Source organism: Notothenia rossii, assembly GCF_949606895.1.
Source record: "Notothenia rossii genome assembly, chromosome: 11".
NCBI lineage: Eukaryota > Metazoa > Chordata > Actinopteri > Perciformes > Nototheniidae > Notothenia > Notothenia rossii.
Window position 1 is genome coordinate 18,988,782 of NC_136910.1, and position 27,573 is coordinate 19,016,354.

Here is a 27,573-nt window from a genome sequence, read left to right on the forward strand (position 1 = left end):
GAGGCCCTATTGTGCTTTTTGGACTTTCCTGTATTGTGTTCTATAGGTTTCTTTACTCTTAAATGTTCTATGCAACACTAGCGCTTCTATTAGCTAGCGCTCCAACGCGCTGTATGTGACTTCTACGGGGTTGACCAATCACAGGGCTGGCCAGCTAACCAATCAGAGCAGACTGGGCTCTAGTTTCAGACAGAGGGTGAAAAGAGGTGCTGCATCACATGGCGTATGATAAACAATAAAGCACTGAACATTAAAGCAAGTAAACATTTCACTATAGAGGACAAAACACAAATACCGACCTGAAAATGAGCTTAATATGTCTTCTTTAAGAGAATCACCGTGAAGCAAATGTACGGATTTGCCTAACAAAATATGTCATCCCTGCATCGCTTTATTACTCCATGAAATAGGCCTCGTATTTGACTGTTTAGTCGTGTATCACTAGATTTCTAATTTCCAATGTGTGAAGAAAGCTTTACAGGACACACAAAACTGTCTCTGACACTTCAGCTGTCCCTCCAGAAAGAACCAAGCATGTTACTTTGTAGACTTCTCACTGGTGGATCAAATGGTTGTATATTGTATTATTTAGACACTCCCACATTAATCTGACCCTGTAATCACTTCTCCAAAAACCCTGTTTGTCACCTGTGCCCTCCTGCTCCCCATTCCCTGGAGTAAACAGCCATCTACAGTCCGAGGGCTAGAGCCAGACCTCCCGATGAGCAGCGTCTGACAGTCTCATAACCAGAATCAGAATCACAGCAGTTACCACAGGAACAAATCCAGGCGACAGATGAGGAGATGGATTCACAAAGAGGCAGCTGTCAGGGTATTAACACACTAAATATCGAGCTACACCCTTATTGTATGGGCATTGGTGGACGAAGTACTCAGAGATTTACTAAAAGTAAAAGCAGCAATAACAAGTTGTAAAAAGAAATAAACTCCCTCTGGAGGATTTTAGCCTTTGCAGACCATTTACATGCACAAAAACAAAAACATACAACACACTACAGGAGAGGGAAAACCCCAATATGTATAACAGGGCCCCTTTAAGTACAGTCCATAGTACTAGGGTTGATATCACATTACATTCATCCATTGCTTGTGAGTAAAACTAACATAACCACGTTACTGCTTTAGCCTTTATCTACTGCCTCCTTCCAGGCTTTTCTTTACTGCACTGCTGACCTCGTGCCTTCCAGGATTTAATGAACAGAATATGTCGGTAATTAGCATTGCCAACGCACAGCTCTTAAAAGCTTAACCACTGAGTGCAAACCCCCCTACATGCAGCACGTGTGGCAGGAGGCTGAGCAAACACGAGCACAGACTTCCCAATCCATTATAATTCTGCACCTGTACATGCCACAAGCTTAGACACTTTAGAAACGTTTATTTGGAGTCAGATAAAAAGTGGAAAAGGAGGCAAAGATAACAGAGAGCTACTATAACTCAATACTTTTTAAATCTCCCTTCTCTTCTCTGGCAATCCCAAGCTTACTAGGTCCTACAATAATCTTTAATATTTATATGAATATGTTGACCCCTTAAGGGCAGCCAAAACAAGCTGTGAATAGAACAAATGATATCATGAATTCTGTTGCTGTTCAGAGCAGCAAGAAAGAACCAACCCAGTTAAGCTACGTGACGTGAAACCAAAAACAAAGAGCTAAAAGACACAATTATCAATTATCAGCTGATAATTAACTTCGATGAGATTACCAGCGACCCCATTGCATATAATCGTACTTTGTTTGACTGTCAATATAAAAACGTGGATTAGACGCTTTATACTGTTACTGTGTTATAGTGGTCTTAATGATGTTCTCTAAAAGACAATACTTTGAGGCAGAAGGGACCCAGTTAACGTTTATTTGAGCTAGCCTATACTTGAGAGGTTACAGGTTTCTTGTTGCAGTGGCAATTCATTGTGACTAAATCTTGATATTTTATATTATAAAAGTCTCTCTTTTTAGGATTTGTTATCAACATGATTGAATATTTAATGCATTTAACTATACTGTATGTATCAGGCTTTCTGTGCAGTTGCTTTTGGAACACAATAGAGCTCTATGGCATAGAGAAAACAAATCTATTATGCAACAAGACGAAAAGAGAATTAAAAAGGACATCAAAAACAAGTTTAAGTTGACAAGTACACTGTACACAGTTTGCTTGCAGTCACCAAGAATAAAACATTTATGAAACATGTTACATTTCAGTGTGATTAAAGTAAAGAGTCTGGAATACACAACCTGATGAAATACATCTGGGAACAGCTGGATTTAATTGCACCATCGCACCAGCGAAAAAAACATCATCCACATCAGTTTCTAGCTTTCCTTTAGGTGTGACATCTCTGTAAACAAGCCCGTGGCTTCCATGCATCAAAAGCTTCTGATTCATTTATAACAAGGCTGAGAAGCCTGGAAGCCAGTACGAATCATTTCTCATCACCAGACTGCAAAGCAACATGACATATGGAGATGAGGAAGCTCAGAGAAGCAGCCACAGCAGAGGGCATGTGTTAGCAATCTAAAGCTTCTGCGTTTGATCTGTTATCAAGTGTTTGTCCGGCCTGTGGCAACATGTGCCTCAGTGTGTCCGCTGTGCATTAAACCTGCATGTGTGATTAACTTTGCACATGCAGTGGCAAGTGAACGGTTGAAAGTAAAAGGAGTATTTCAGTACTGGAGACACACAGCTCAGATTGCGTTACAGGAACATCTCCGAGAATAGACTCTGACTCAGACTCTTGCTACAGTATCCATCTCTCCTTTTTCTCGGCAGTGATACTCGAATCCATTTCTGCTTCATTGTTCTGAGTTTTATCAACTTTACAAAAAAATCACCTCAAGGTTTGATTAAAAGTACTCGTTTCCAACTAGCTTGCATCCTTTCTCGAAAACGGAGTTGCTCGGCAACTGAGATGGGCCTTGTGATGAGATATTTTGAAGGATTTAGAGATATTTTATTATAATAGGAGAATTATATATATTTATAACTTTAGAATTGTTCTCATGGTTTACTCATAACAAATCACACATTCGTGCTAACTATTTGTGAAGATATCAGTGTGCAAAGTTACCTTCCAGTCTAGGTTCAAAACAACATGGTAGTGTTTTTCTGATATGCCAGACACATAGCATAACATGTGCAGTTCTGATCATTTTTACAAAATGTATGTTTAAATCTATAATTCGGTATGTAGCACTGTTTCATCACTCTCAGCTTAAAAACTGAGAAGTAAAAATCCACTCAAAAGAAAGCTGATGTAAGATGTTGGGCCACTTCGGTGAAGCTATATACTTCTTGCAGTGTTTTAAGGCGTATATCTGATTCAATTTGCTTATTTGCATTTAGAAGACATGGAACAACATTGACTTCCATTTAGAATTATGTTTCTGGCCTATAAAATACCTGCCATTTTATGCTGGGAAGGTAATGCGAGGTGGGATCATTGGAGCTTTTTCACTGAAAACGCCTGGCTGCTGCTGCTGGAAATGAGGTTGGTGAGTTTGGATCGGAAAACAGAGATAATAAGCTACTGTACTCCAAAATGAAGGAACAAGGGAAGCTGTGATTCTTTCACTTAAAAAGGGAACTAGTTTACATCATAGTCCTTCAATCCATTGCCAATATAAGAAGTATTCATCTTTGATACATTAAAATATACTTGCTACATCGATCATCATTACTGTATTCTAGCCCTTACTTTCACACTTTTTTTCTTCATGCCTCAATCCTTTTCTGTCCCTTGATGTGCTTAGTTTTCTTCCTCTCACATTATAATTCCCAGTCCCTCCCTGTGCTCTCTCTCTCTTTCTACACCTTTTTTCTACCCTTCACACTTTCATCCTGGCAGACAGACATGAAGAGATGTGAGCTATGGGTGTGTTTAAAGTCTGTAGAGCTCGTGCACACTTTGTACCCTCGCAGCCTTGAAATTTTTCAGAACATTTCCGAAGACCTTATTTGCATCATGAGGGTGGATATGGTGTCTATTTTGGGTTAACCAAATATACAGAGGAGGAATATATTTCTTTTTGTTTGGCCTTGGCTGAAAGTAATCACAAAATCTCAAGGCTTCAATGCACTCCTGAAATGAAAGAAGTCCTATCAAAATATATAGAATATATGATTAAAAACAAAACCAAGTCACACAAATTAGATCCTTCACATACAACCATGTAAAAGATATTGTTCTCAAGAGGAGCGCACAAAAATAAAATGATAGGGTAGGTAAAACGACTACAGATAATATGATGACCACTAGGTGTTGCTGATTACACGATGTCTAATTAGACAAGACAGTCCTCTTGCTACACTGTTTCAATCTAAAGGAATTACCTTAATATCAATCAATATCTCAATACAATATTCAAAGGTCTTCAGACAAAAAAAGGAGTTAAAGGAGAAAATAAAGAAATAAAGAAAAAGAAAAAAGCTTCATTCAACCCATGTGGCTCTTTGTGTTAATGGTATGAATCCAGTGTGCCACTGATGCTAGGATTCTTTATGTTCCAATAAAATAAGGAAAGCAAATGATGGGATGATATGTATGATATGATAATGAACACTCTGCATTGTTAGCTGTAACTCTGTTTCTCATGATGAAAGTCAACAGTATCGTTTCAGGTTTTATGAAAAACTCAGTTCCCCTGTAGTTCATAACAAAACACATAAATAATTGTTTCTCTCATGCAACCCATATATTTTGTTAATTTTAGTGTTTTGTAATAAAAGCTAGTGTAAGTAAAACCACAAATAATGATATTGTAGAAAGGTTATCCAAATTGTTTGTGACTTCGGAGAATGTTGAAAGGCGGACAAATACTGTGCATCCTTTAATGTTAAAAGATGTTCTTATAGCTGCTTACAACCACATGGCTGTGTTATAAACCCTGTATTACCTTTATTGAGTATAAGAGCTTTCTCTGTCTGTTGAAACAATGACAACATAAACGTTGCACTTAAGCTTCAGCGCAATTAACCCTGACTGTTTATTTAAAATGGTAATACACCGTCTGTTCCACCCCCCAAAAAACCCTGGAGATCCATTAAAGCCCCCAATAATCCACACTACTTATTGACAAAAAAGTCCATTATGTTAATGTTGCCTGGCAACAGGACTCCAGACAGTATAGGGAAAAAGGGTCTTGGGTTAATATTGATTCAAACTGATATTGGTTTCAGGAAGTAGCAGCTGGAACACTGTAAGTTTCAAGCTAAAAGCCAGAAGTGTTTTAGACTCAAGGGGAGCAGGGCAGATTGGGGGGGGCTGCAAGGAACATAACGGCACACAGATGATAGAAGTGAAAGGGAACCTTATGGATCAATAAACCCTGCAGCACATTTACAATCCGTCTTGCTCATCTCCACTCAACCTTGCTTTATTCACAGGTTCATTGTCATCGAGCAAACTCTTGTTTTGTGTGCATTTACTGACATGTCTCCATGCTTTAATGTTCAAAAAGCTCTTTATTTTTCTCATACTGCCTGTACTGCATCACCTCTTTTCACCCTCTGTCTGAAACCAGAGCCCAGGCTGCTTTTGTCTAAAATGTGTTGGAGTATTATCCAGTAGAAGTGCGATTGTTACATAGTGATGTCACTATGCTGCAGAAGTAAACAAAGGAGTCCAATGAGGGTGTTTCAGGCAGGCGGGGGGGATTTGAGCCTTTTCAGACCATTGACATGCACAAAAACCTATATAACACACTACAGGAAAGGGATACCCCAAAAAGCATAACAGGGCCTCTTTAATTTTCCTGGAAGCCTCACTCTGTGGCCTGTTGCTTTAAGTATTTTTTACTTTTCACTGCATAACCATCTCCTTCTCCCCAGCTCTCTGCTTGGTTATCGTCGTAAATTAGTAAATACATTCCCTTTCTCACTACAACCTCTGTTATAAACATAGCAGCTCCACACACTCCCATTGGTTGGAAGTGACATCACATCATCGCAAAGTGTCGAGTCAGACTCACTCTCTCTCTCTGACAGATGATGCCCCCTTGTGGTCGTACAGGAAATAGCAGTCATTTTAAAACTTGGGTTTTAAAGTCTACTTATGACCTATTTACATGTTTAACATCTGCAGAGAGACTGAAATACACTGACCCCAGATCGGTGACTTTCACCTTATCCGAGTCATCTGATCCCTGACAGAAGCTGTGTAGAGTAAATTGGCTTATGTTTTGTCTAGCTTACAGACCATTAGAGTGAATTAGACTGCAAGCCTTCCTGATTATTAAACTAACAGGATCATGTTCAGGCTCTAATGGTTACTTACTGCATGTTGTAATCTGCTCTCTGGTGTTCTCAAATGACTACAGACACATCCTGCACCAGCAGAATATGATATACTGATTGAAGTCTGTATTAAGGTTCATTTTATTGTTTTGCTTGTTTCATTATATTTGCAAATGATGGTCATGAATGTGTGATACATTCAACTGTGAATCAAAACTTTGACTGTAAGAGACTTAACAAATATGATATGTGTGACTAGCGCTGCAAATAAAGTAAATGGGTGATGTTTCAGATGAAATGTGTTTATATTGTTGTCAAGAATTAAATTCATTCTCACATCTGAGGAACTAAAACCTTATTTGGGTTATTTGGATAGTAAATCACGAAACAGCTGATTTATTACTGACATACAGTAGTTCCTCATTTATTTTCCACCAAAGGACAAATGAATTGACATATTGCTGCAGCTCCAATTGAAACACTGGAGTTTTCTAGATGTGTCTGTCTTCAGTGTCAGAAGTATTGTAAAGTGGTTAAGTGTACATGGTGAATGTTAAAGGGAATATGAAGAAATTAGTATGTTGTGTGATACAGATACAAATAAAGAAAACATTTAAAAACCCATTATAACGAGGTAAGAAGGCTTAGCAGCATTTGAGTCTTGTGCTTTAGCTAAAGCATCAGAGACTGTTTGGCTCAAGTCAAGTCCTCTATAGTATATAGGGTCATGTTGTATTAGTGATTCCTACCTTGCGGCTGGTGTAGTGGGCGTGTTTGGCCAGCTTGCCGTTGAGTCCCTGGAGGAAAACCTCGTCTGTGACTTTGCCCACATTCATACAGGCCTCGTCCAGCACAGAGAAGATGCCCTTATGCTGCTGCTCCACCAAGTCCACTATGATCTGATTATTGAAGTAATCAATCTGACAACAGAAGACAGGAGAATAAAAGTCACACTGTGTCAAAGTGACAGAAATATACTGCAGGCTGTACACTTTGACAAGGTAATAAAAGAAGCAGTGAAACTAATCTCCTGAAATCTTTGTGACTCGAGAAAGTCAAAGCTTTTTGGAAAGAATAAGACAATAAAGTGGTGAAGGAATGATTCCTAAAACCCAAAAATGAGTTAGCATTTTACCACATCCGGTTATCTTGTCTTGAGGTCAACAGTTCTTTTAACATGTTAGGGTTAAACGCCTGACATAATATATTTGATAAACACAAGCTAAAGAGACTTTCTGTTTTATTCCACAATGTAAAAAACATTAAAACACCGCTCATAAATGTTGGAAGCTTCCTAGAAAACGGCAGATGCTAACAAGTGGCCTAATGAGACGTAATCATGTCCAACATTAGCCGTCTTTAGCTTAGCGTAAGTGATGTGCAGCCATGGAACCATGATGTAGTTTATAGCCTAACGTTAGCTTTTTAGTCCTGCCGGTTGCAGTTACTCTTAAAAAATCATAAAGTTGGTGTTTAGCTAAACAAAACATGCATCAATGCCACAAATGTTCTGATCTTCTGAAATATTCTTAAAGCTCCCATGTCATGCTTTTCCGGTTATTACCCGTCCCCTTGTGTGTTATGAAGGTTTTTATGCATGTAAACGGTCTGCAGAGTCAAAACCCTTAAAGTACACCCTGTAGCGAGTAAAACTCTAACACAGAAAATACCTCCCCAAAACGCCTCGTTGGAGATACGTCACTGTGAGTGTCCATTTGATTCTTCCGGGTAACTCATGATGTCATGCGTTACCCGGAACCAAATGGACCAATCCGTGGAGCCGTTACGTTACGTCCGCGGAGCCATTACGTTAAGCCCCCGCTGATTGGTCCAAATTGACCAATCCACGGACTTCCTCACACACACACTCAGTGCAGGCATCTCTGCTGATCTCTCCTCCCTGGCTGCAGGCTGATAACTGACAGTTGGGATCGCGGCAAAATTCTCTCTGCAGACCCATTCTCACTGCGTTTATCAACCTTTTTCTTACTCAATATCAAGCTACACTTATTGTTTTTACTTCGGCTGTGACTTTGTGTGTGCTCAGGGTGAGTTTGGCTGTGTTTCGCTGTGTATCGCTAAACAAGGAAACCACACCTCCATGGAGCTCAGCGAGATTCACAACGTACCGACCAATCAGAGCACACTGTGCTCACAGGGAGTGTGGGGGCTGGAGCTATTGGAGCTACAACGAGCCGTTAAAGGCAGAGAGTGAAATTCAGTGAATACACGTAGTTTACAGAGATGCTGTATGAGAAACCAATGTGAGTTTGGAAAATAGCACAATATAAATCTATTCTAGTAGACCTCAACAATGGAATTATGATCAGTGGAAATGGCCATGACATGGGATCTTTAAATCCAATAAAAAAATCTCATTGCTTTTTGATGAGGAAGCCCTTGTGAAGCAAATGTCTAGGTCGGCTAACAAAATGTCCCTCCACTCCACCGCTCTGTGTCCTTTAAATATTTGGCATTGGAGAGATGGCATTGGAAATGCAGAATGATGCAAATAAGCATAACAAAAGAAAAACAAAAATCCCCCTTACATGTTTCCATGGGATGTCTTCTCGTTGATACTCTTCCTGTTCCTGCTTTAGCACCAGCTGGATGAACAGTTGCTGCAGCTTTTCATTACAGTAGTTGATGCAGAACTGTTCAAAGCTAAAGAAATAGAGGGGATTGAATGTTATGCATGCAACGGAATATATTTCCAATTATATATGGAGAAATGTGATCTTTGTTGTCTTTGTTACAACCAAGAAAATCTAATAAATACAGACAGAAACGTAACATTCTGTTAGAAAGGATGCAGATGTTTTGATGCTTTTTGTTTTGGTGGAATAGTGTGTCTCATGCTAACCTGTTGTTCTGGAAAATCTCAAACCCGTAGATGTCCAGCACCCCGATGACGGTGTTCTTCCCGTGGACTCTGGCGTCGTAGTTTTTCACCTCGATGATGTCATTGATTCGTCCCACTATCCAGCAGAACAGTCGCTCGTACATGGCCTAAAGACGACAAAATATGAAAACAGGTTCATTAGACTAATTGGCTGGTGAACAAGTGCATTGCTCAAGGGCAGAGAGGATCACAGCACAGATGGGTCATTGAGTGTGTCATAATGTGAGTCAGACTTTTGTTCACAGCCCACAGTGCTGGTTTAGAAACTGCCTACATACATTTCCTCCTCCACAGTCTCCAGCCTCTATCTGGAGTCACAACATTGTGACTCATGCTTGTGTGAATTAGTGTGAATTGCAGTGAAACTATCGCCAAGTGCTTGGTGAAATGTCGCAACCCCTCGCCATCAGCTGGTTGTGTTTTTCCCTCTTTGTGTTCGGCCAAATACAGAGAAAGTGTTGTGTGCAGTACTGCTGGACAAAAGATCAACAAGATGTAATTAACTATCAAACAGTTACCTTGGCTAAAGCGTCCCTTCCGTAGCTGGCCTCCTGCATCGTGTGCTGCTTCTCAATGACGTCCCGGCCCGTGGCCACGGTACGGTAGAGCATGGCCTTCTCCACGTTTTCTTCTTTGGTGGACAGCAGGTCGCTAAACACAGCCACCAGCTTTGTGTTCTCTATCAAAGTCACATCTCCGTCCACCCCGAATGTCAGGTTGCCCTAGAAGAGAAGACACGATGCATGGATTATTCGGCAGTGCATAAGGTATAGTTCACCATTTTGGAAAACACAAATGTGCTTTCTTGCCAAGAGTTTGATGAAAAGATTGATACCAGTTTAATGTATTTAATGTATGTCACTAAATATGAGGCAGTGATTAGCTAAGCTTAGCATGTAGCCGGGAAACGGCATGACTGGCTGTAGCCATTTGTGTATCCATAATAGCAAATTAGTAACTTTGACATTGTTGTCTGTGTACAAATGATGTCAGGCTAGGTGCTTCTGTTCCAGTTTAGAAAAGCATAAAGATACAGATACAAGAGGGGTATCCATCTTCTCAAGGCAAAACAAGAGAATAGGGACATTTCACAAAAAGGAAGGTTCCTGGAAAAGGATAACGATACAGTAACAGCATAAATTCTTTAGATAGTTAAAATTGCAAATAAATAATAAAAACTAAAGTAAACAAGAGTATTTTATACAGTGAACACCTGTTTAGCTGTATTTTTTTTACTGCAGCCAAACATCAAATGAACAAATAATGACTGTCCACTTAGTTTTCTACATTTCACTTATTCAATTGAATTCCTTTGAAAACTGTTTATAAACTCAAAATTACTAATAATACTCCAATAGTTTCCTTCTAGTTTCTCTATAGTCAGTACGAAATAATATAGCTGTATACCAGAAATAGCCTAGGAAATTATAGACCCTTATAGACCGTATATATATATATATCTTTTTTTTTTTTAATGAGCTGCTTTTGCATTGGAAATAGTACCCAGTGTCAAAAACAAACAAAAGAGTAAACAAATGTGTGCCATTTCAAATCCATACACTTACTATCCTGGCAAGCATACCGGCCCACTTTGCCAATATGGCTCTCACTTCTCTCAAATCTATACACAGTATCTCCCATATTGGGACTCAGCTGGCGTGAGACTTGAGCGGGGATTTTGATATTATCGGGTATTACCAGATGTAGGATGGTGGCCAGGATCTTGTAAACAGTCTGAATCTCATCCCCTGTGAAACCGATCACTTTCATGGCATCAGCCACAGCTTTGAAATCAGCGCCATCATTGATAGAAGACTAGAGAGAGAGAACGGGAAATGTTGGAGAAGGATTCAAACAAAATACTGAAAGTAAACAGTGTTAAAGTTGATTGGATTTATCATTGTAATGTCAAGTAAGATTTCAAATTAAGAACATTTTATCTTTTAAAAAATGTATCTTACTTAAACAAATATAAACATGGATCAAAGTGTTTTGTCCCGGAGCCAGTCTTTTCCTGTCCCTTTCAAACTAGCAGGGCGGTCATTTCCCCACAGTTAATGACATTAGAAACTGCTGCTCCACTGTGATGTTTGGCTATAAAACAGGAGCCACTGAGGCACACAGTGTATAAACCGCTACCTCAGCTGTTTGGTTGAGTTGTATTCCATTACGTCAGGCTGTTGTTGTGTTGCTGTCAAGTGGATTTTTTCCAACTCATTAACTCATGCAAAGACTGTGGCACGAAGCTGAGGTCTACATAAAAAAACACTCCTCTGTACAGTAACAGGGATGATGATTACTGCAATGCTCTCTTTATATGCAATACATGACTTTTGTACTGTTTAGTTTAATACAATCTGTAAACTGTGGTGAGGAAACACATCTGTGTGTAAGTGGTGTGTTTGATTGCATCCATATCACTGAATATCACCATATTTGTTCTCTGGTTTTCATTCTTTGCTTTTTCTACTTTTGTTAGAATGTAAGTTAAACTTTAAGAAGTACCTTGATTTGGCCTCCAACTTTGATGTAGTTGTAGGCTGTCGCGTCCTTTTTGATGTGAATAGAACGTAACAGGGAATCTGGAGCTCCTTTGAGCAACTAGGGGGGGAACAAAACATACATTATTAGTGACAACATACACACAGTCCCCTTTTTGAGTTTTTGAATCATTAAACGGCCATTATGCAAACTTCTACCAACTGTCATTTATGACATTTTAACTCATATATCATGTATTACAATTATTATAAATATGGCTTATTCATGTTCAATTCAATTTGAGCTCCTACATGTAGGTACAAAAGGCCCCTTGATGACTCAGAAATTCTGCATGGATTCATATTTCCTGGTTGTGAGTTCAGTCATTTACATGATTAACAAACACATACTGTACAAATGCTCTTTACATATGTACCTGGTAGAATGAATGAAAGCTCCTCTCTCCTTCCTGTTGGAAAATGACCCTGGACTGTGGAAAAAGTGGAGCATTACATAACAGCCGTTTTAAAGCCACCCGGAGCATCAAACGAGCTAGTTATTCCCGTTTGTTGGGACTATGACACTTTAAATTAGAGCTATGTCTACTCCAATACCTTTTCCAGAAGGTAGTTGTTGATGTGGCCTCCGATGGGGTCTCCCTTGAAGTCGAAGTTGATGTCCATGTATTTGCCGAAGCGGCTGGAGTTGTCGTTGCGGCTGGTCTTGGCGTTCCCGAAGGCCTCCAAGACACAGTTGGATTTAAGCAGCATGTTTTTCACCCTGTGTGAAACAATAGAACAGGTTAAGACGTCGGCTGGGGTCAAATTAGCAAACCCACATGTTTCATTACAGCCTTTTACTTTAAACCTTCTTAGTACATTTAAGATAAGTTAATAGGAAACAGCTTGTTAACAATATCAAATTTATAACATGATGATCCTTCCACATTCACATCTTATCGAAACCTATCCCTAAGCACATTTCAGGACACAATTACGAAAAACAAGACCATCATTTTGTCATGTACATTTACTCATTTCTTTTTAAATATTGCTGGAAAGCATAGGCAATAATGTGACTTAATTGCATAACTGCCACATGGTCACCTCCACATTTTAAATGCATAATTGTGTTGCACTTTGTATGTTCCCTACTGTATGTTTGTTTATGGTATGTGTGGCCAGGGCCAAAGACACATTTCCATTTCATGTACAGTATTGGTGGACAATAAAGTGATGTAAGTGTGAATGATGTGCCATTGTTGTGTTAATAGCTTGTTCTGCTGCCCTCAAGTGGACAAAAAATAGAATAATGCAGGTTAAAAATATATCACCATGTACAGAGTTATTACAACAGAAAACCACATGTATAAATTCAGACAGATGTGTTGTGTCAGTGTTTGTATGTGATATTTGACCAGGTACAGCTGGAGTTTTTAAATGTGTTTCCACTAGCAAACCGTGGCAAAGCTTTCCCCTGAGACCCAGTAATAACTGAGAGGGACGAGCAACAATCTTAGCTGATACCTAACTCACAAAGATAACGGACAATACACTGGGAGTAGTCAGTAGAAGTTAGAAAGACTGATTGATCTGCCTCCATGTACACAATGTAGGACTTGACCCTGTGCTACATTCTTGCAGGAGAATCAATTCATCATTTCAAACGAATATCTTACAATCTGTCATTTTGTTAAAAACCTCTTTTCAAAGAGGCGTTTTTTTCTCAGAAATGTCTGGCTTTTTATTTACCAGGTTTCATAACTTGAAGGCTAATGATACCATTGAAACTATATTATCTAATCTAAAAACTCTCTTGAACCTAGATAACACTGTATTGCTTTTGTCCGAATAGCTGTAAAGTTTAGACTTAGCTGGTAAGAGTATAGAACATTTAATGGAGGTTTTTTATTTTTTAAAATACATTATACAGGGAAATGGATATTGCAGTACTATAACACATATTGCTCCTGTAACATAAAGACTGACTGGCCTGTGACCCAAATGATACCCAGATGACATAGGATTTATGAAAATATATTCAACACTATAATGACGCCTCTAACGTTAAATGTTTTTTAAAGTATTTTTATTGGTTCAAATGTAACACCAGTCATTTGTATTTAAAGTTGACCTTTCAACCTTTTTCCTGCACAAATTGCACCTTTATTCCTGACCTTAACTTTGTGTGGGCTATCAGTTATGGATCATATGGTTTAATAGCTGAGACTTTGATATGTGGCAGTAATCATTTGTGGAATATGACTTGCTTCTATCAACCATAACTGCAAGATAAGAAATGTGACCTAGAAAATAGATAATTAAGAATGAGATATGAAGCTCTTTCATATGTACGTACTAAAATAGACCTTTTGCTGCAGCTAGAAACTCTAATTTGAGGAAGAGGATTATTGCTGAACATTCTTTGGTGGATTTTGAGTTTTAAATGACTTTTTATTTGTTATTATCAAATGTATCGCGGCTTCTTTGATTTGTATGACTGTCTTTGTGGTTAACCATGCATAACAACTCCATTTTAAGAATTCAAAGAAAAACTCCTCCGTACCCACTCCCCATCCCATAATATTTAGTCACCAAATCAAGCCTGTGTACGGTCTTTTCAGGGCGAGTTAACCGGGTCAATAGCAGCAGCTCACCTTTCAACTTCAGCCCTCTGATTGGGATTGGTGATAGCAGCAATGTATTGCATTATGTACTTGCTGGCTTCTGTCTTTCCAGCTCCACTTTCCCCTGCAATGAAAACAATACAAAGTGCAGTGAGTCTTTAAAAGTATCCATTTTTATTTCAGTAGTCATTTTTAGGCAGTTTGCTTTATAAATGAATGAATAATGAACCTGAAAAGACCCATGCCCAGAGCCTGATTTTTTGTGTCATACTTTAAAAATGATACTGTGTTGCACAAACATGTTTCAGTATACAACATCACTTTGATTTCGAAGTGAGTTAATAGACCAAACTATATTTTTGTCTGGGTATGGATTCATGACACCATGGTTTTAAGATGCTCAGTTCCCCCTTCTGACCACTAAGTGGTGCTTCATCCTCTGCATGGCTTCTCCAGCATGTCACACAGCTTATATCCACATAAGAACATCTTTTGTATTCATTACTTTTATTAAATTAACAAAGGTCAGAGGTTATATTAATATGTCCAGGACATTTGCTCCAGAACATCCGTCAGGACAGATAACACCGGAGTATAAGAGGAAATAAAGGAGGATTACAGTGTTTTTTTATATTTTGTAAAATAAAGTCAAGAAAAAAAGGTTCTCAGAAGAAATGTGTTCCTTGTCGTTTTTGTTGTGAAATGTAGAGAGAGTAAAACATCTTTGTTCTCTTGGAGTGACCCATGCAGGGGGGCTTTCTGTGTTACCTGAGATGACAATACAAGTGTCTTTGTTCCTCCTCTTCATGGCCTTGTAAGCAGCGTCAGCGATGGCGAACAGGTGGGGGGGCCTCTCGTACAGCTCGCGGCCCTTATACTGCTCCACCATGTCGCGGCCGTAGATGTTCATGGCACGGTAAGGGTTGACGGACACCACCACCTCCCCGATGTAGGTGTAGATCCTCCCCTTCTCAAACCTGAGGGAACACAACGTGGCTTTTTAGTCGTTTTATCAAATGTTCAATATCCTTCTACTTGTCCCTATCTTGTGTTTGTGTTCAAGCAGGCGAATTTACTCATTGAGTTTTCTGTCTTCATTTATAAGCATTTATATTTTGGGATGAATTTATAATCAAACTCTGCCAGAGAAGGAAATACTTTTTTTATTTACAAAACTACTGCTTTAAAACGTTTAGCATCAGTCAATACTTTTGTAGAATCCAGCATCAAGCAATAACCAGAAACTATTTGAAAAAAGGAAATTCTAATTAAAAATGTCAATGCATTAATTAAAAATCATTCCGATACAAAGCAACATCACACTGACTGGGAAGGCCTGTCACTTAAACTCACACAATGACAATCATTATGCAGCAACTTCCTAAAAGGAAACAAAGGAATTGAATCAAAAGTGAAATTGTATTTCAATAACTGTATAACCAGCTTAACATTTGCCACTTTAAATAAATGTATCCGACATTTACATTGGTAAACTGTAAGTAAGCCATATATATTGTGAGTTGATGTTTTCAATCTGTCCAACGGCACAATTTTGCATGTTACAATCTTTCAGTTTGCATGTTACAATCTTTCAGTTTGCATGTTACAATCTTTCAGTTTGCATGTTACTAGCTCAAAGCCTTTTTCAAAACCTCTATCACTGTCAATAAGGGAGTCAATATATCTGACACCGATGCTGTATTGAGGGACAAGATCAACTCTGTGCTCCTGAACTCTTCCTCCTTCAATTGTGTTAGTGCTGCAACATACAATGAGATCTAAACAATAGTGAGCTTCCAACTTTATGTCAACAGTATGAGTTTGTTGTCCCTTTCCGGTTTCAAATGACAATGTCCTCCATGTCCAAAGCCAGTTCTATAAAGACATGGGTTTCCTGTTTGGTCAGGAAGAACTTGACTGGCCCAAAAAGTTTGGACTTCAACCCAATCCAACATTGCTAAGATGCATTTTAAACTGTGAGCAAAACCTGATGACCAAACAGCAGTGTTGGACCTGATGATGACTGAATGGAGGATAAACCCTGCAGCCAGGTTCCAATATATTGTGCAAAGACTGTAACCAGAGGAGTGTCGTTTATTACAGCAGCAGATGAATGCCTATTGTTAAGGATGGTATTACAAATGACCCCTGCCTGCATGTGTGCAGAATGCAGGTTGGTTTGTGTGACGAGTGCTATATAAATAAACTTCCATAGTCATAACAACTATTTATATGGTCGTATTTTTCTGACATGGACATATTTTTCAAAGGTACAGAGTAGCTCCATCTCACTTTCTTGGCCCATCTCTCTCTAAATCACACAATCTTTTGATCTCTGTCTCTCTCCCCCAGCCTCAGGCCCGCCTGCCTGCCTGCCTGCCTGCCTGCCTGCCTGCCTGCCTGCCTGCCTGCCTGCCTGCCTGCCTGCCTGACTGACTTCCTTCCTCTCCAAAGAGAACTAGGAGCCCAGTTCCTCTCAACAGAAGAATGGCCTCTTTCTTCACAGCTGCCAAACCTCTGCCGCTCCCTTGCAAACAGAGCAAAACGCAGATTATTCCAAAGCGGTCCGAACAGACCCACGTAAAGTGTTTGTGGGTTTGAAGCGATTGCCAGATTAAAAATCAATCAAGCACTCATATTTGCTAAAACGACTTGCCAGATATTGAGTTATCATATATTTGAATTAAATTGCTCAGTCACTGGTAGAATTACAAATCAAGCGCTGAATGATGAACATTATTACTCCAACTGGCTGTTGATGGATGTCCATAACATTCTTCTTGTTTATCAGTGTTTCTAAACCTTGCATTTTTCAATCATTTTGTATAAATCATATCCGCACTGAACTTTTAAAAAGGTATGTTAATAGTGCATTTTAGTGGCAACAAAAAAACAGTAACCAATTGTTGAGCATTGCAACGTCAAATACATTAGTGCTCAATATTATCATCAAATTTACAAGTGAAATACTGAGCAACGCTATAGGGTGGGATAACACGACTCTGCAGCTCGGTACAACAATGCTTTACCACAACTGTACACAGACTACACATGCTGGATTAGCTCATCCTAATGTGTTCATACTGCATGTCAGTAGTCTTACTGTATGTCAGGCCATGCACAAAATGGCACGGCTGGCTGACAATGACCTAGCATAGGTCCTGGTCAGGATGGGACGATATGAAGACGGTAGAATAAAGATGCAGAATAAGAGGCTTTTTGTAAATAATGCCACTTTCTGTTATCGACAGAGAAATAATAATATTCAACAGTCAATTTGCAAGCAAAAGAAACTGAAAATGCCGTTCTCCTAATTTAATCCGTTTTATATCATATTACCATCCTAAAAAGCTTTGGGTTAAGGACTGACTAAAAAATACATTCACTTGGATTTTGACGTACTGGGATGGACAGTTCTTACTTTTCTCTGAAAATATTTGTCGGATTAATTGATAATGAAAATGTAAAAGCTAAGCTAACTAGATGGCTCTTCGGATCCTGATGCCACAGAAAAAGCCATTGTGCCCGCCCCCCCATTCAGGAGGCTGCTGTGTGCCCGCTCCATTGTTATAATGTCAATCGGAGGTCTTTGTCTCAGACGTCTCCCCCTGCATGGGCCAACACGGAGAGCTGCCCACTCAACGTACAATAGCTGCTGGGGGATCTTCAACAATGGTTGAGATGAAGGGAAGGGGGTGTATGTGGAGTCCCAGCTGCGTACTGTATGTATAGAAAGAAGGTGATGGCGTATGCTGTCCAAAATGAAAACATCTGGAGGTATTTTTCATCTTGGGAATTGATATGGTTCCAAACCAGACGAAAGGAAAGCTCATAAACATCTAATAATATTGTTTAAATGCAAGATACTCCACTCGTGTTTAGCGATAAAAGGAGACGTAAACATTCCGCCATACTGTTAATACCAAATATGTGATTGTATTTCACCATTGTGGGATTTGATTGAGATGTGTCAACCATCTGTATATCCGGATCTTTATTGATGAATAATGATGAGTGACATTGGTTGAACTCTTATCTGTAGGTTACCAGTATAAAATGTCTAACAACGTTAATATACCATTATAAAGCAAACCAGTCTCAAGGGAGTATTGTTGCCCTTGTACATAATCTGTGTGTATAAAATATGTTTATTTATGCTAAGGCTTGCATTTTATGTCAAACTCTGCAGCCCCATGAGTTCAAAAAGTTAAGTAAACATTTGAATTCATGCAAGCTTATTTAATAAACACCCCTGAACAAGGTGACAGGTAGAGACTCATTTCTATCAAAGGAATGGCTTTCACTTTCACAAATGTGCAAAAACTATCACTTCTTTGAAGTTAGGCAATGTTGCTAAATTGTTTCAAAAAGGACAAGAAGTTCAGGCACATTACATCATTCAAATACACGTCAAGGGTTTTTTGAACAAATATTATCATTGGGAGTGTCAGTCTGGTATTGTAATTTTCATTTTTTCCACCCAATAACAAAACATCACACACTAGACAAACAAACCGCATCAGACTATACCACAAAGTGTGGATTCTCTGTGAAGCTGCACAGCTTAGAAAAACACAGGCAGACATTAACTCATCAAATCACTGACAATCTAGATCTAGAGGTGAGATCTAAAGGAGTTTTACCCCCACCTCTAAATTTACAATCGCATCATTTTTGTGACTAAAATGGTTCCATGTCGAGGAGAAAAGAGAAAAATCAATCAGTTTGTGCGTGTCAACTGAGATTGAGCGTTGGCTGATCCATCTGCTCCACTCTCATTTAGCGGATTTAATAGACGCAGGATTAGAGGACTGTATGGGTCATAGTAGTCCCCTAGAAACACTATTCATAGTTGCATGGAGACTGAATCAGATTTCAATGTAGTAACACTTTTGGTTCTTTTTTGACATTCAGAATAAATTGGGCAATTTGAAGCTTCATGTTAGATTAAGATTGAGATGTACATTTAAGTTTGAAAGTACATAAAACCAGAGTGAAGGTTTACCAGTCCATTAATCCTTTGAGGAATCACAGCACAACTCTTGCTTCATCACCCCCCCTTCATCTGACCGGCATTCCTGTGATCTATTTCCGAAAGGACCCATCCCAAAAGATGCCAGGAAATGAGACAGAAAGAAACAGAGAGAGGAGGTAGGCATGTAGAGAAAAGGGGATAGAAAGATCATACGTGCAAGAAACATCAGATATTGTGAGACCTGTGATGATTTATGTATAGTCTGACTCCCACTGAGGGACCTGCTGGTGTGACATGATCATGAGACTATTTATGTGCAGCTTGTTAGATTCTGAATCTGCACTTGGCATACTACAACAGAAACAAAGCTTGTTCATTGTTTGAGGTTTAAGACAGTTCGCTGGAATTTCCCAAAAAAGAACCCATTCATGTTTTCCATATCTTCTGTCTCTGAAAACAAAACAGAAAATCCTACACATTGTTGATCATTCATACTCAGTTTATTTGTTGTTAGACTGAGGATTGAATTTGATTGTTTGTAACCTTTTAATGACTCAAGTCTATGCTCAGAGCTGTCTATATGTAAGCCTTTAGAAACTGAACAAAGTTTGCACTTTGATATGTTGCAATAGTTAAAAAGCCAACATAAGAGCATGTGTGCTCATAAAATACATCAGGTCAACCAGCTAATGTCAGCATACTTGCTCATGGGAGATTTGAGCATGACAGACAACTAGCCTGTTTATCTGGTCCTGGTGAAACTCTGTCTGACCAATAGGAACTAGTTGCAGTGTATCGAAATGAAGCTGCTAATGGAGTCTGGGGAGCTGTGTCCATGTTTGGAAATAACGCTTTTAAGTATTATACTCTAAGATTTGTTTGTTTTTTCTTGATACTCTTGAGTTGTTTATATTCCTAAAAGTTGTCAGTACTGTTATTATCTCTACCAACCTCTGACTGTGCAAACATGTTCAAAAGTGACTCCAAAGACTTGCCATACATAAAAACACAGTGGAAAAATGTTTTACTAAAAGGAACTTTTTCTGCCCCAAAAATACCAGAGGAACCCTAATGCCACACACACATACACGCACACACAACACACTCCCCTCAGAAGTGAATTACAGAGCAAAGCCGAGCACAACCACTGTCTCCAATCTTGTTTGGGTGGGTCTTTTTTATGGTTAACTGAGGGAGGAGCGGGAACCATTTATGACATTTTCTCACAAACAATCTCTCCCCTATACCTGACTGAAAATAAACTTCAGAAAATAATAGAGGTAAGTGTGATTCAAATAATCCCATGAAAATTCCCCTCACAACATCTCTACCCTGAGGCTGGACACGCTGGTGTAATTACGACATTTAACATAATTGTCTGTCTCTAACACCAAAATGTTTCACTTACTTATGCAGTAATTCTAAATGAAGTGAAGTGCTGCTCGTTGAACCCTCGTAAAAACATCTGACTGTTAGCTTCTGCTAGTAAAGTTGAATTAAAAGCAGAAATTCAAGGCAACAGAGAAAGTGTATCTAGACTTAAACACAGTCCCATACAAGTTGGTGTTATAAAGAAATCTGTGTATCAGTAGTGTTTGTTATATGGAGCAATGTGTGGCCCGTATCCAGCCGGCACGTGCTTTCATCATTATAGGTTTGAACTTTAGGGTCAATGGAGGAATTATAAAGGGAGTTAATCTGTGTCTGTTCTACTTTTATCTCAGAGTTTATTACCATCACTGCTCTTGTTTAGATTGACAGCAATGTGCAGGAGGGCTTATCCACATGGCTGCTGGGTAAAGGATATCTGGTCTGTAGTCTTTCTTAAATGTTGTTTTGAAAAGCTCATGAAACATTTACAAAAAATGTTTTAGTGCTGCAACATAGCAAGCAGATCATTAAGCATTTTTATTATTTTAAATGTAGTTATATTAACTTTTCAAGCAAAATATTGACTGCTTTCGACTTTAGATATGGGAGCATTTTTAACTTGTCTTCAAAATATATGAAAAAAAGCATTACCGGTATTTGATTTCTGAGAGTTGGGGTGGTGAAATAAACATGACTCCACCTAGGCGTCCAGAATAACGGAATGTGTTTTTATAGCAATTCTATGGTATTTTAAAGACAAAACATATATCTAATTGTAGAAATAACTAGTAGATTAATTAGATGCCATTTTTTTCTGTGCTTTTATTCATCTCATCTGCAGGACTGAAATAGGCTTTATTCTTTTTCTAATGTTATAATAACATTTTAAGAAAATACTGTGCATTAAATGCAAAACACGCCTTGCAGCAGATGAAAGATTATTTTATAACAAAATTGTTTCACAATAACTTGTTTTGTTAACCCATCTTTCTGAAGTAATTTAATTACTCACCACTCTATCCTAAAAGGATTAAGAGTTTATAGTCACAGCAAATAAACTCACTGAGGATGGGAAAGATTAGTAGAAGCCAGAAAATACTGGATTAGGTATTTTGGCAGATGCAATAATACGTTTTCAAATTCTGAAAGTCAGACAATTGGCATAAACAGTGCCAAAGCACACTGAACATGGCTGTTAAAGACATCTAAAAAAACATATACGCCTATATAACATAGCCAAACATTACATTACATGTCACTTGTTAGACGCTTTTATCCAAAGTGACTTACATACTCAATACTGTGGACAATCCCCACAGGAGCAATTTGGGGTGAAGTGTCTTGCCCAGGGACACAACGATATGCTGACTGCAGTGGGGTTTGAACCTGTGACCCCCTGATCCAAACACCAACACACAACCCACTGTGCCACACACCTCCGTGTACATAACAGTACTAACACCCATATATAATTGTATTGATCTGCAGGGATTTTCTCCCATTCAGACAAAACAATATCAGAGAAGGCAGTCAATGTTGTATTTAATCATTAAGGTGTTGGATGGGGTTGAGGTCAGAGCTCTTTGCAGGCCAATCCAATTCTTCAGCTCCAAACTAGGACCTTTCCTCGTGTAATTCACCTTGTGCAGGCAGGAGGGCATTTTTATGTTCAAACAGGAAAGGGAAACACACAAACTGTTGACACAATGCTAGAAGCTCACTATTGTCTTAAATCTGAGGTTCCTAAAAATGTCATTACATGATGTATGACTTGTGAACAGTTTAATCATAAATTATTTTCTTGTTAGATTGTTTTATATAAATACATTCTAGGTGCCTGAAGTAGAGAAAGCTTGGCGTATTTCTCCCAAGAAAAAAGGATTGAGGTCAGAGAAAGGTGTATACAGATATTCTTAAAACAACGAGAAGTTAGTTATTCTAGTGAAGCCCACTGATTTGCCTGCGAAGGTGAACAGTAGCAGCTTTGACACGCTCATGAAGGACATTAAGATGAAGTCTAGCTGAATAATGGGTAAACTTGGCTTGTCATTGCATGCATTATTCAACTCTTTATTACCACTATTGCTCCTGAGAGGCTAGTAAAGATGCTGTATGAACAAAGCTGAGGTTTAACATCCCGCTGGGCTTTTGTCGTCGACATATCACTCTTGTTTCTATTTTGAGGACCCACCAGAAATAAGTCAAAACGGTTGCTCTACTCCACTCATGTATGCACTGTACAGTGTGACAGAGGCCTCCTTCACGGTCTGCAGTCATCAGACATCTGGGCTCTGCATTGGGGGATTTTCCGCTGCTTTGTAAAGCCTGTTTAGTGCTAAACAGCAGCTCCCAGACTGTTCGTAGGAGACGCAGCCCATCAACACATAACACATCCACCCTCCCTCAGGCCCACATCAATCTCCTTCCAAAATCAGAAGGGGTAGTTTCCCTGCTACCGACACAGCTGCTCTGCACTGAGGATGGAGCATGGAGGCAGATTATGTAACATGATGTAAGAGATATTGCTGTGCTCACACTAAAGTTAAAACAATTCTGAATATGCAATAAGCTATTTCCTGACTACAGAGACATGAATAATCCTCTTTTGTCAAATAACTAATGGTGTTGTCACTAATTATTATTTAGACCATAGTGTGTTCGTTCATTTTAATATCTAACCAGAACTTGAAATCTTCTTAATTATGATTCATCCTTGCAGAGATAGGTTTGTAAAAAATATATTCTGGGATCTGAAATAGTTAGGCTTCACTTTTGTATGGTGTGAGGAAGGGGAGATGTATCCTTCATCTATATATATGGTTTAAAAAAAAGATTGCAGCCATTAATGGTGAAAGAATGATTAAGCTAAGGTTACATGTATCTTGCACTGTGCAGCAATCCTCTGCAGCAAGCACACTCAAAGACTTTGTCACAAGGCCATGCTTGAATAGAACTGAGCAGCATGTGTTCACCATTCACACTACAGGATGTTCCCATGAGGATGGCCGGTCTAGGTACTTATGGGAAATGAGAGCCATGTGTAAACAGCCTGGCTGCAGATCAGGTGGCTGACCCTCCTTTCTTTGCTAACTGGGATGGCAGTCTTCCACCCCACCCCTTTACACACAGACACACAAACAGTGCTGCCACCAAGCTGTTACTGAAACACGCATTTCCAGAGAGAATTTCAACCATATTACATTTCCAAAATTCAATAAAAATGTCTCTCTGGTTGAATGAAGGGAGGAGTGGTGGGGTTTTGAGGCCTGGCTGATAGCCTGAAGCAGAACTTGTTTACGCTTTTACACACGGACCAGCAGTGGCTCATGTAAAAAGGGAATAACTGGAGAAACAGAGAGCGAGAGAGAAATAAAGAGAAACCTATCCAAAGGAACCAGACATTACTCAACATGCTATTTCAGGAAGGCACTATGTTTTTAATCGGGGCTAAAAGAAGGGCAGGGAAGAAGAGAAAAACAGACAGATGGACAAAGAATGGAATACAGAGTGGAAAGGGATAGAAAACAATAGGATGTTTTAATACCCATAGGTCAAATTAGGTAACAGTAAATAGCTATTTTGGGTAAAGTAAGTAAATTATCATATAAGATTTTTAATATGCAGAAAATGCTATTTTACAAGGATAGGCTTACACTGGCAATTTAAGAAACTTTGATTTGCACACCTGAAGGAGGAATATAGAAAGAAATATATATATTTATATTAAGACCACCCTTTGCTGGAACCGCTAACAATTTATCAAACTGAAAGAAAACACTTTATTTGTAAGGGGTTTTGTGAAGAATTGTATAAGATTATAATTTTTTAAAAATAATAATAAAATAAGCTAACTTTAGCTGTCATGTAAACGTAATGGAGTGGAAAGTAAAACAATTATATCAGAAATGTGGTAAAGAAGAAGTATAAAGAAGCATGAAATTGAAATAAGGTAAGTAAAGTAGTAGTACCTACAAATTGTAATTGCACTTAGTTACTTTTGCCCATGCCTGAAGATGGTTAAAAGGGAACAATGGTGCTCCTGATAGTGTCAGTGAATTATATGCCCTGTGTGTGTGTGTGTGTGTGTGTGTGTGTGTGTGTGTGTGTGTGTGTGTGTGTGTGTGTGTGTGTGTGTGTGTGTGTGTGTGTGTGTGTGTGTGTGTGTGTGTGTGTGTGTGTGTGTGTGTGTGTGTGTGTGTGTGTGTGTGTGTGTGTGTGTGTGTGAAGTGATGTGAGGCGCTGGCTGTGAAAGTGAGTAAGCTGCTCCACCCCCACCGCGGCTCAGGGCACAGCTCCAACAGGTGGACAAGAGGACAATGCAACACTGGAGCAAGCAGTGAATGACATCACAGCCCAGGATACACAAAGAAAACATCCCTTTGCTCACGCACATTTGTCAGCCTTCTGAGTCACATGCGTCATGAGGTATTCCCACATATGATTTCATGCAGGTGGACTAAAAACGAAACAATCATTGCTAGGAGATAAGAGTGCCACATGAACGCATGTTGTGTGTGCGTGCGCGTTCATGCATTCATTCACACACACACACACGCGCGTGCCTGCGTTGGTGGGTGGGTGTGTGTGTGTGTGTGTGTGTGTGTGTGTGTGTGTGTGTGTGTGTGTGTGTGTGTGTGTGTGTGTGTGTGTGTGTGTGTGTGTGTGTGTGTGTGTGTGTGTGTGTGTGTGTGTGTGTGTGTGTGTGTGTGTGTGTGTGTGTGTGTGTGTGTGTGTGTGTGTGTGCAGGAGAACAATGCTCCTGGGAAGTTGTGTCTGGGGTAATGTCGCAAACAAAGGATGCGGTTTCTTGTTGAATCATGAGACAGCTTTAATGTGTCACATAACAGTACTAAATGTTCTATGGACACAGTAACAAGGGCATGGGTGAAGATGAATCTTTTAGGTTAATCATTATCAATTCCAGTGTATTATTAAAAAACGGACCTTAGTTCACTCAGGGCCATTTAACAGCCACACCATCAGATTTATTTTTGACTTCATCCCAAACCACTGTTAACTGATATATCTGGAACCATAAAAAGACGTACATAGGACTATTTCACTAAGGAAGTGATACTACACAACACCTGTACACAGATGTTGATGTGTACATATTATCAGGGCACTAAGCCTTTAATAAAATATGGCAAACTTGCAACAATCTATGTTGTCTTAACAAAATCAGATGTATAAGAATTTTGCCTAAATAAAAAAATATTGAATTAGCAAAAGGTACAGTCTCATCACAAGGTCCATTAACACATTGTGTATGTGCTCTTAAACTAATATGGGGAAGCAGGAATACAATTCAGTAATCTGCTCAAATTAATATGAGCCAAAATAAAAAGTCAAGAAACACAAAGGCAGCAAAAGAAGAAGAATAACTGGAGCTTCTGCTAAACGGCTTGGTCCTGACACTGCCTGCCAGCTCAGGCAGTCCACTAATGAGACGTCTATGGGAGCTGCCAAACTTATTTTAGAGGGCATTGAAGCTACACAAGCACAGCCTCTGTTTATGTAAGGATGGTAATGTGTTTCAGATTACAGACGGTTGTATGGAAATTCTTGTGGCGAGACTGGACTTTTCACCGGTGGATTGCAGGGGAGCGGGCCCGCAAGGCATTTCTCAAAAAGCCTTCTATGAATCCGCCAGTTCACGGGAGACTCTTTTTCTGTGATAAGCACAGAATCTCCTGGGAGTGACAGATTAAGGAATTGAAGAAACACTAGCATAAAGAGTTATCTTGAAGTTTCTTACGTTATGAAAGAAGCATATTTTACTTGCACAATTGGCCAGATGCTGTCCCTAAGCCTATGATTGTAATTTACATTATACTCTGCTATCCAAGAAAAAGAGCTACTGGGCAAATGAGCAGGAAGCTTAGAGCGAACACAGTCTATTTTAGTGATCATCTATAAATATTTCTCTTCCAGTCTTGACCACCGCTAAGAGGAAAAAACTTTAATAAGCGGGTTGGGATTAAATATTCTTAGAGGCTGCACAGTATCACCCATTTTCATCTTCGCTGCAGGGTAAGAGTATTTCAGCACTTCTCCCCATGGTTTTATCGGTGAGGAATGAACAGATAGATACAAATAAACAAATACAGTATGTGAGATGAAACTAAGGAGAGAACCCTAGGCCAAAAAGGCTTTGATGGCAAATGCTAAAACTTTAAAGGATCCTACGACATAAAAAAATAGTGTTTAGTACCAAATGTGCTAAACAGAAAAGAAAGACATGACTTATCTATTGAGCCATATCTCAGAGTAGGGCTGCTCAATTAATCGTATTTTAATCGCAATTACGATTTTGGCTTGCAACGATTACGAAAACAACGTAATCGTAATAAAACGATTTTATTTATTTTTTAATTATTGGTTTTTCAGTTGAATTATACTTAAAGTTCAGGGTAATTAACTGTTAAAAACATAATGTTCATTCTTTTTCAATAAATTAATGTTTCCAAAGTAAATGGATAATCGTTTTTAATAATCGTGATATCATTTATTGACCCAAATAATCGAGATTATGATTTTTGCCATCATCGAGCAGTCCTATCTCAGAGTACAAAGTCTGACCCGTGACCTTTGGTTTCTCTGCCTGACAAGCTCTACCTGAGCCACCTCTTCAAGTTAACCAGTTAAAACAGGAGAACCTTTGTTCCCTAAAACAGCAGATGAGAAGAATTTGACTGTAATTTGATTGCCAAATCCAGGAAACACCAGAAATAGAGTAACAACTTTACATCTGAAGGCCTGAATTGTGAGTTATATAACTCTGAAGAACATGTCTGCACATAGGGTTCCCAACTCGGCTATGAAGAGCAGCGGCAGGAGACAATGAAATGTGAGTAGCAAAGGCGAGGGGAAATGCCAGCTTCCCTGCTTCGTTTGTCTGCTCCATATTATTGGAGACTTCCTGTTCAAAGTCCTCTTTAACTCCCCATAGATGGGTTC

General features: G+C 39.1%; 1 protein-coding gene across 4 annotated transcripts in view; it reads right to left on the minus strand.

The window, feature by feature from the left end:
* myo1d (myosin 1D) overlaps positions 1-27,573 on the minus strand; it is a 115,632-nt gene that overhangs the window by 83,595 nt on the left and 4,464 nt on the right. For all 4 annotated transcript variants that reach the window (XM_079658116.1, XM_079658117.1, XM_079658118.1 and 1 more), the window contains exons 2-11: positions 15,036-15,244; positions 14,298-14,391; positions 12,256-12,421; positions 12,078-12,131; positions 11,666-11,761; positions 10,859-10,975; positions 9,679-9,882; positions 9,122-9,267; positions 8,808-8,922; positions 7,008-7,178 (exon numbers count right to left, since the gene is read on the minus strand). In XM_079658116.1, the coding sequence (XP_079514242.1) occupies positions 7,008-7,178; positions 8,808-8,922; positions 9,122-9,267; positions 9,679-9,882; positions 10,859-10,975; positions 11,666-11,761; positions 12,078-12,131; positions 12,256-12,421; positions 14,298-14,391; positions 15,036-15,244 (1,372 nt within the window). The remainder of the gene's footprint in view (positions 1-7,007; positions 7,179-8,807; positions 8,923-9,121; positions 9,268-9,678; positions 9,883-10,858; positions 10,976-11,665; positions 11,762-12,077; positions 12,132-12,255; positions 12,422-14,297; positions 14,392-15,035; positions 15,245-27,573) is intronic.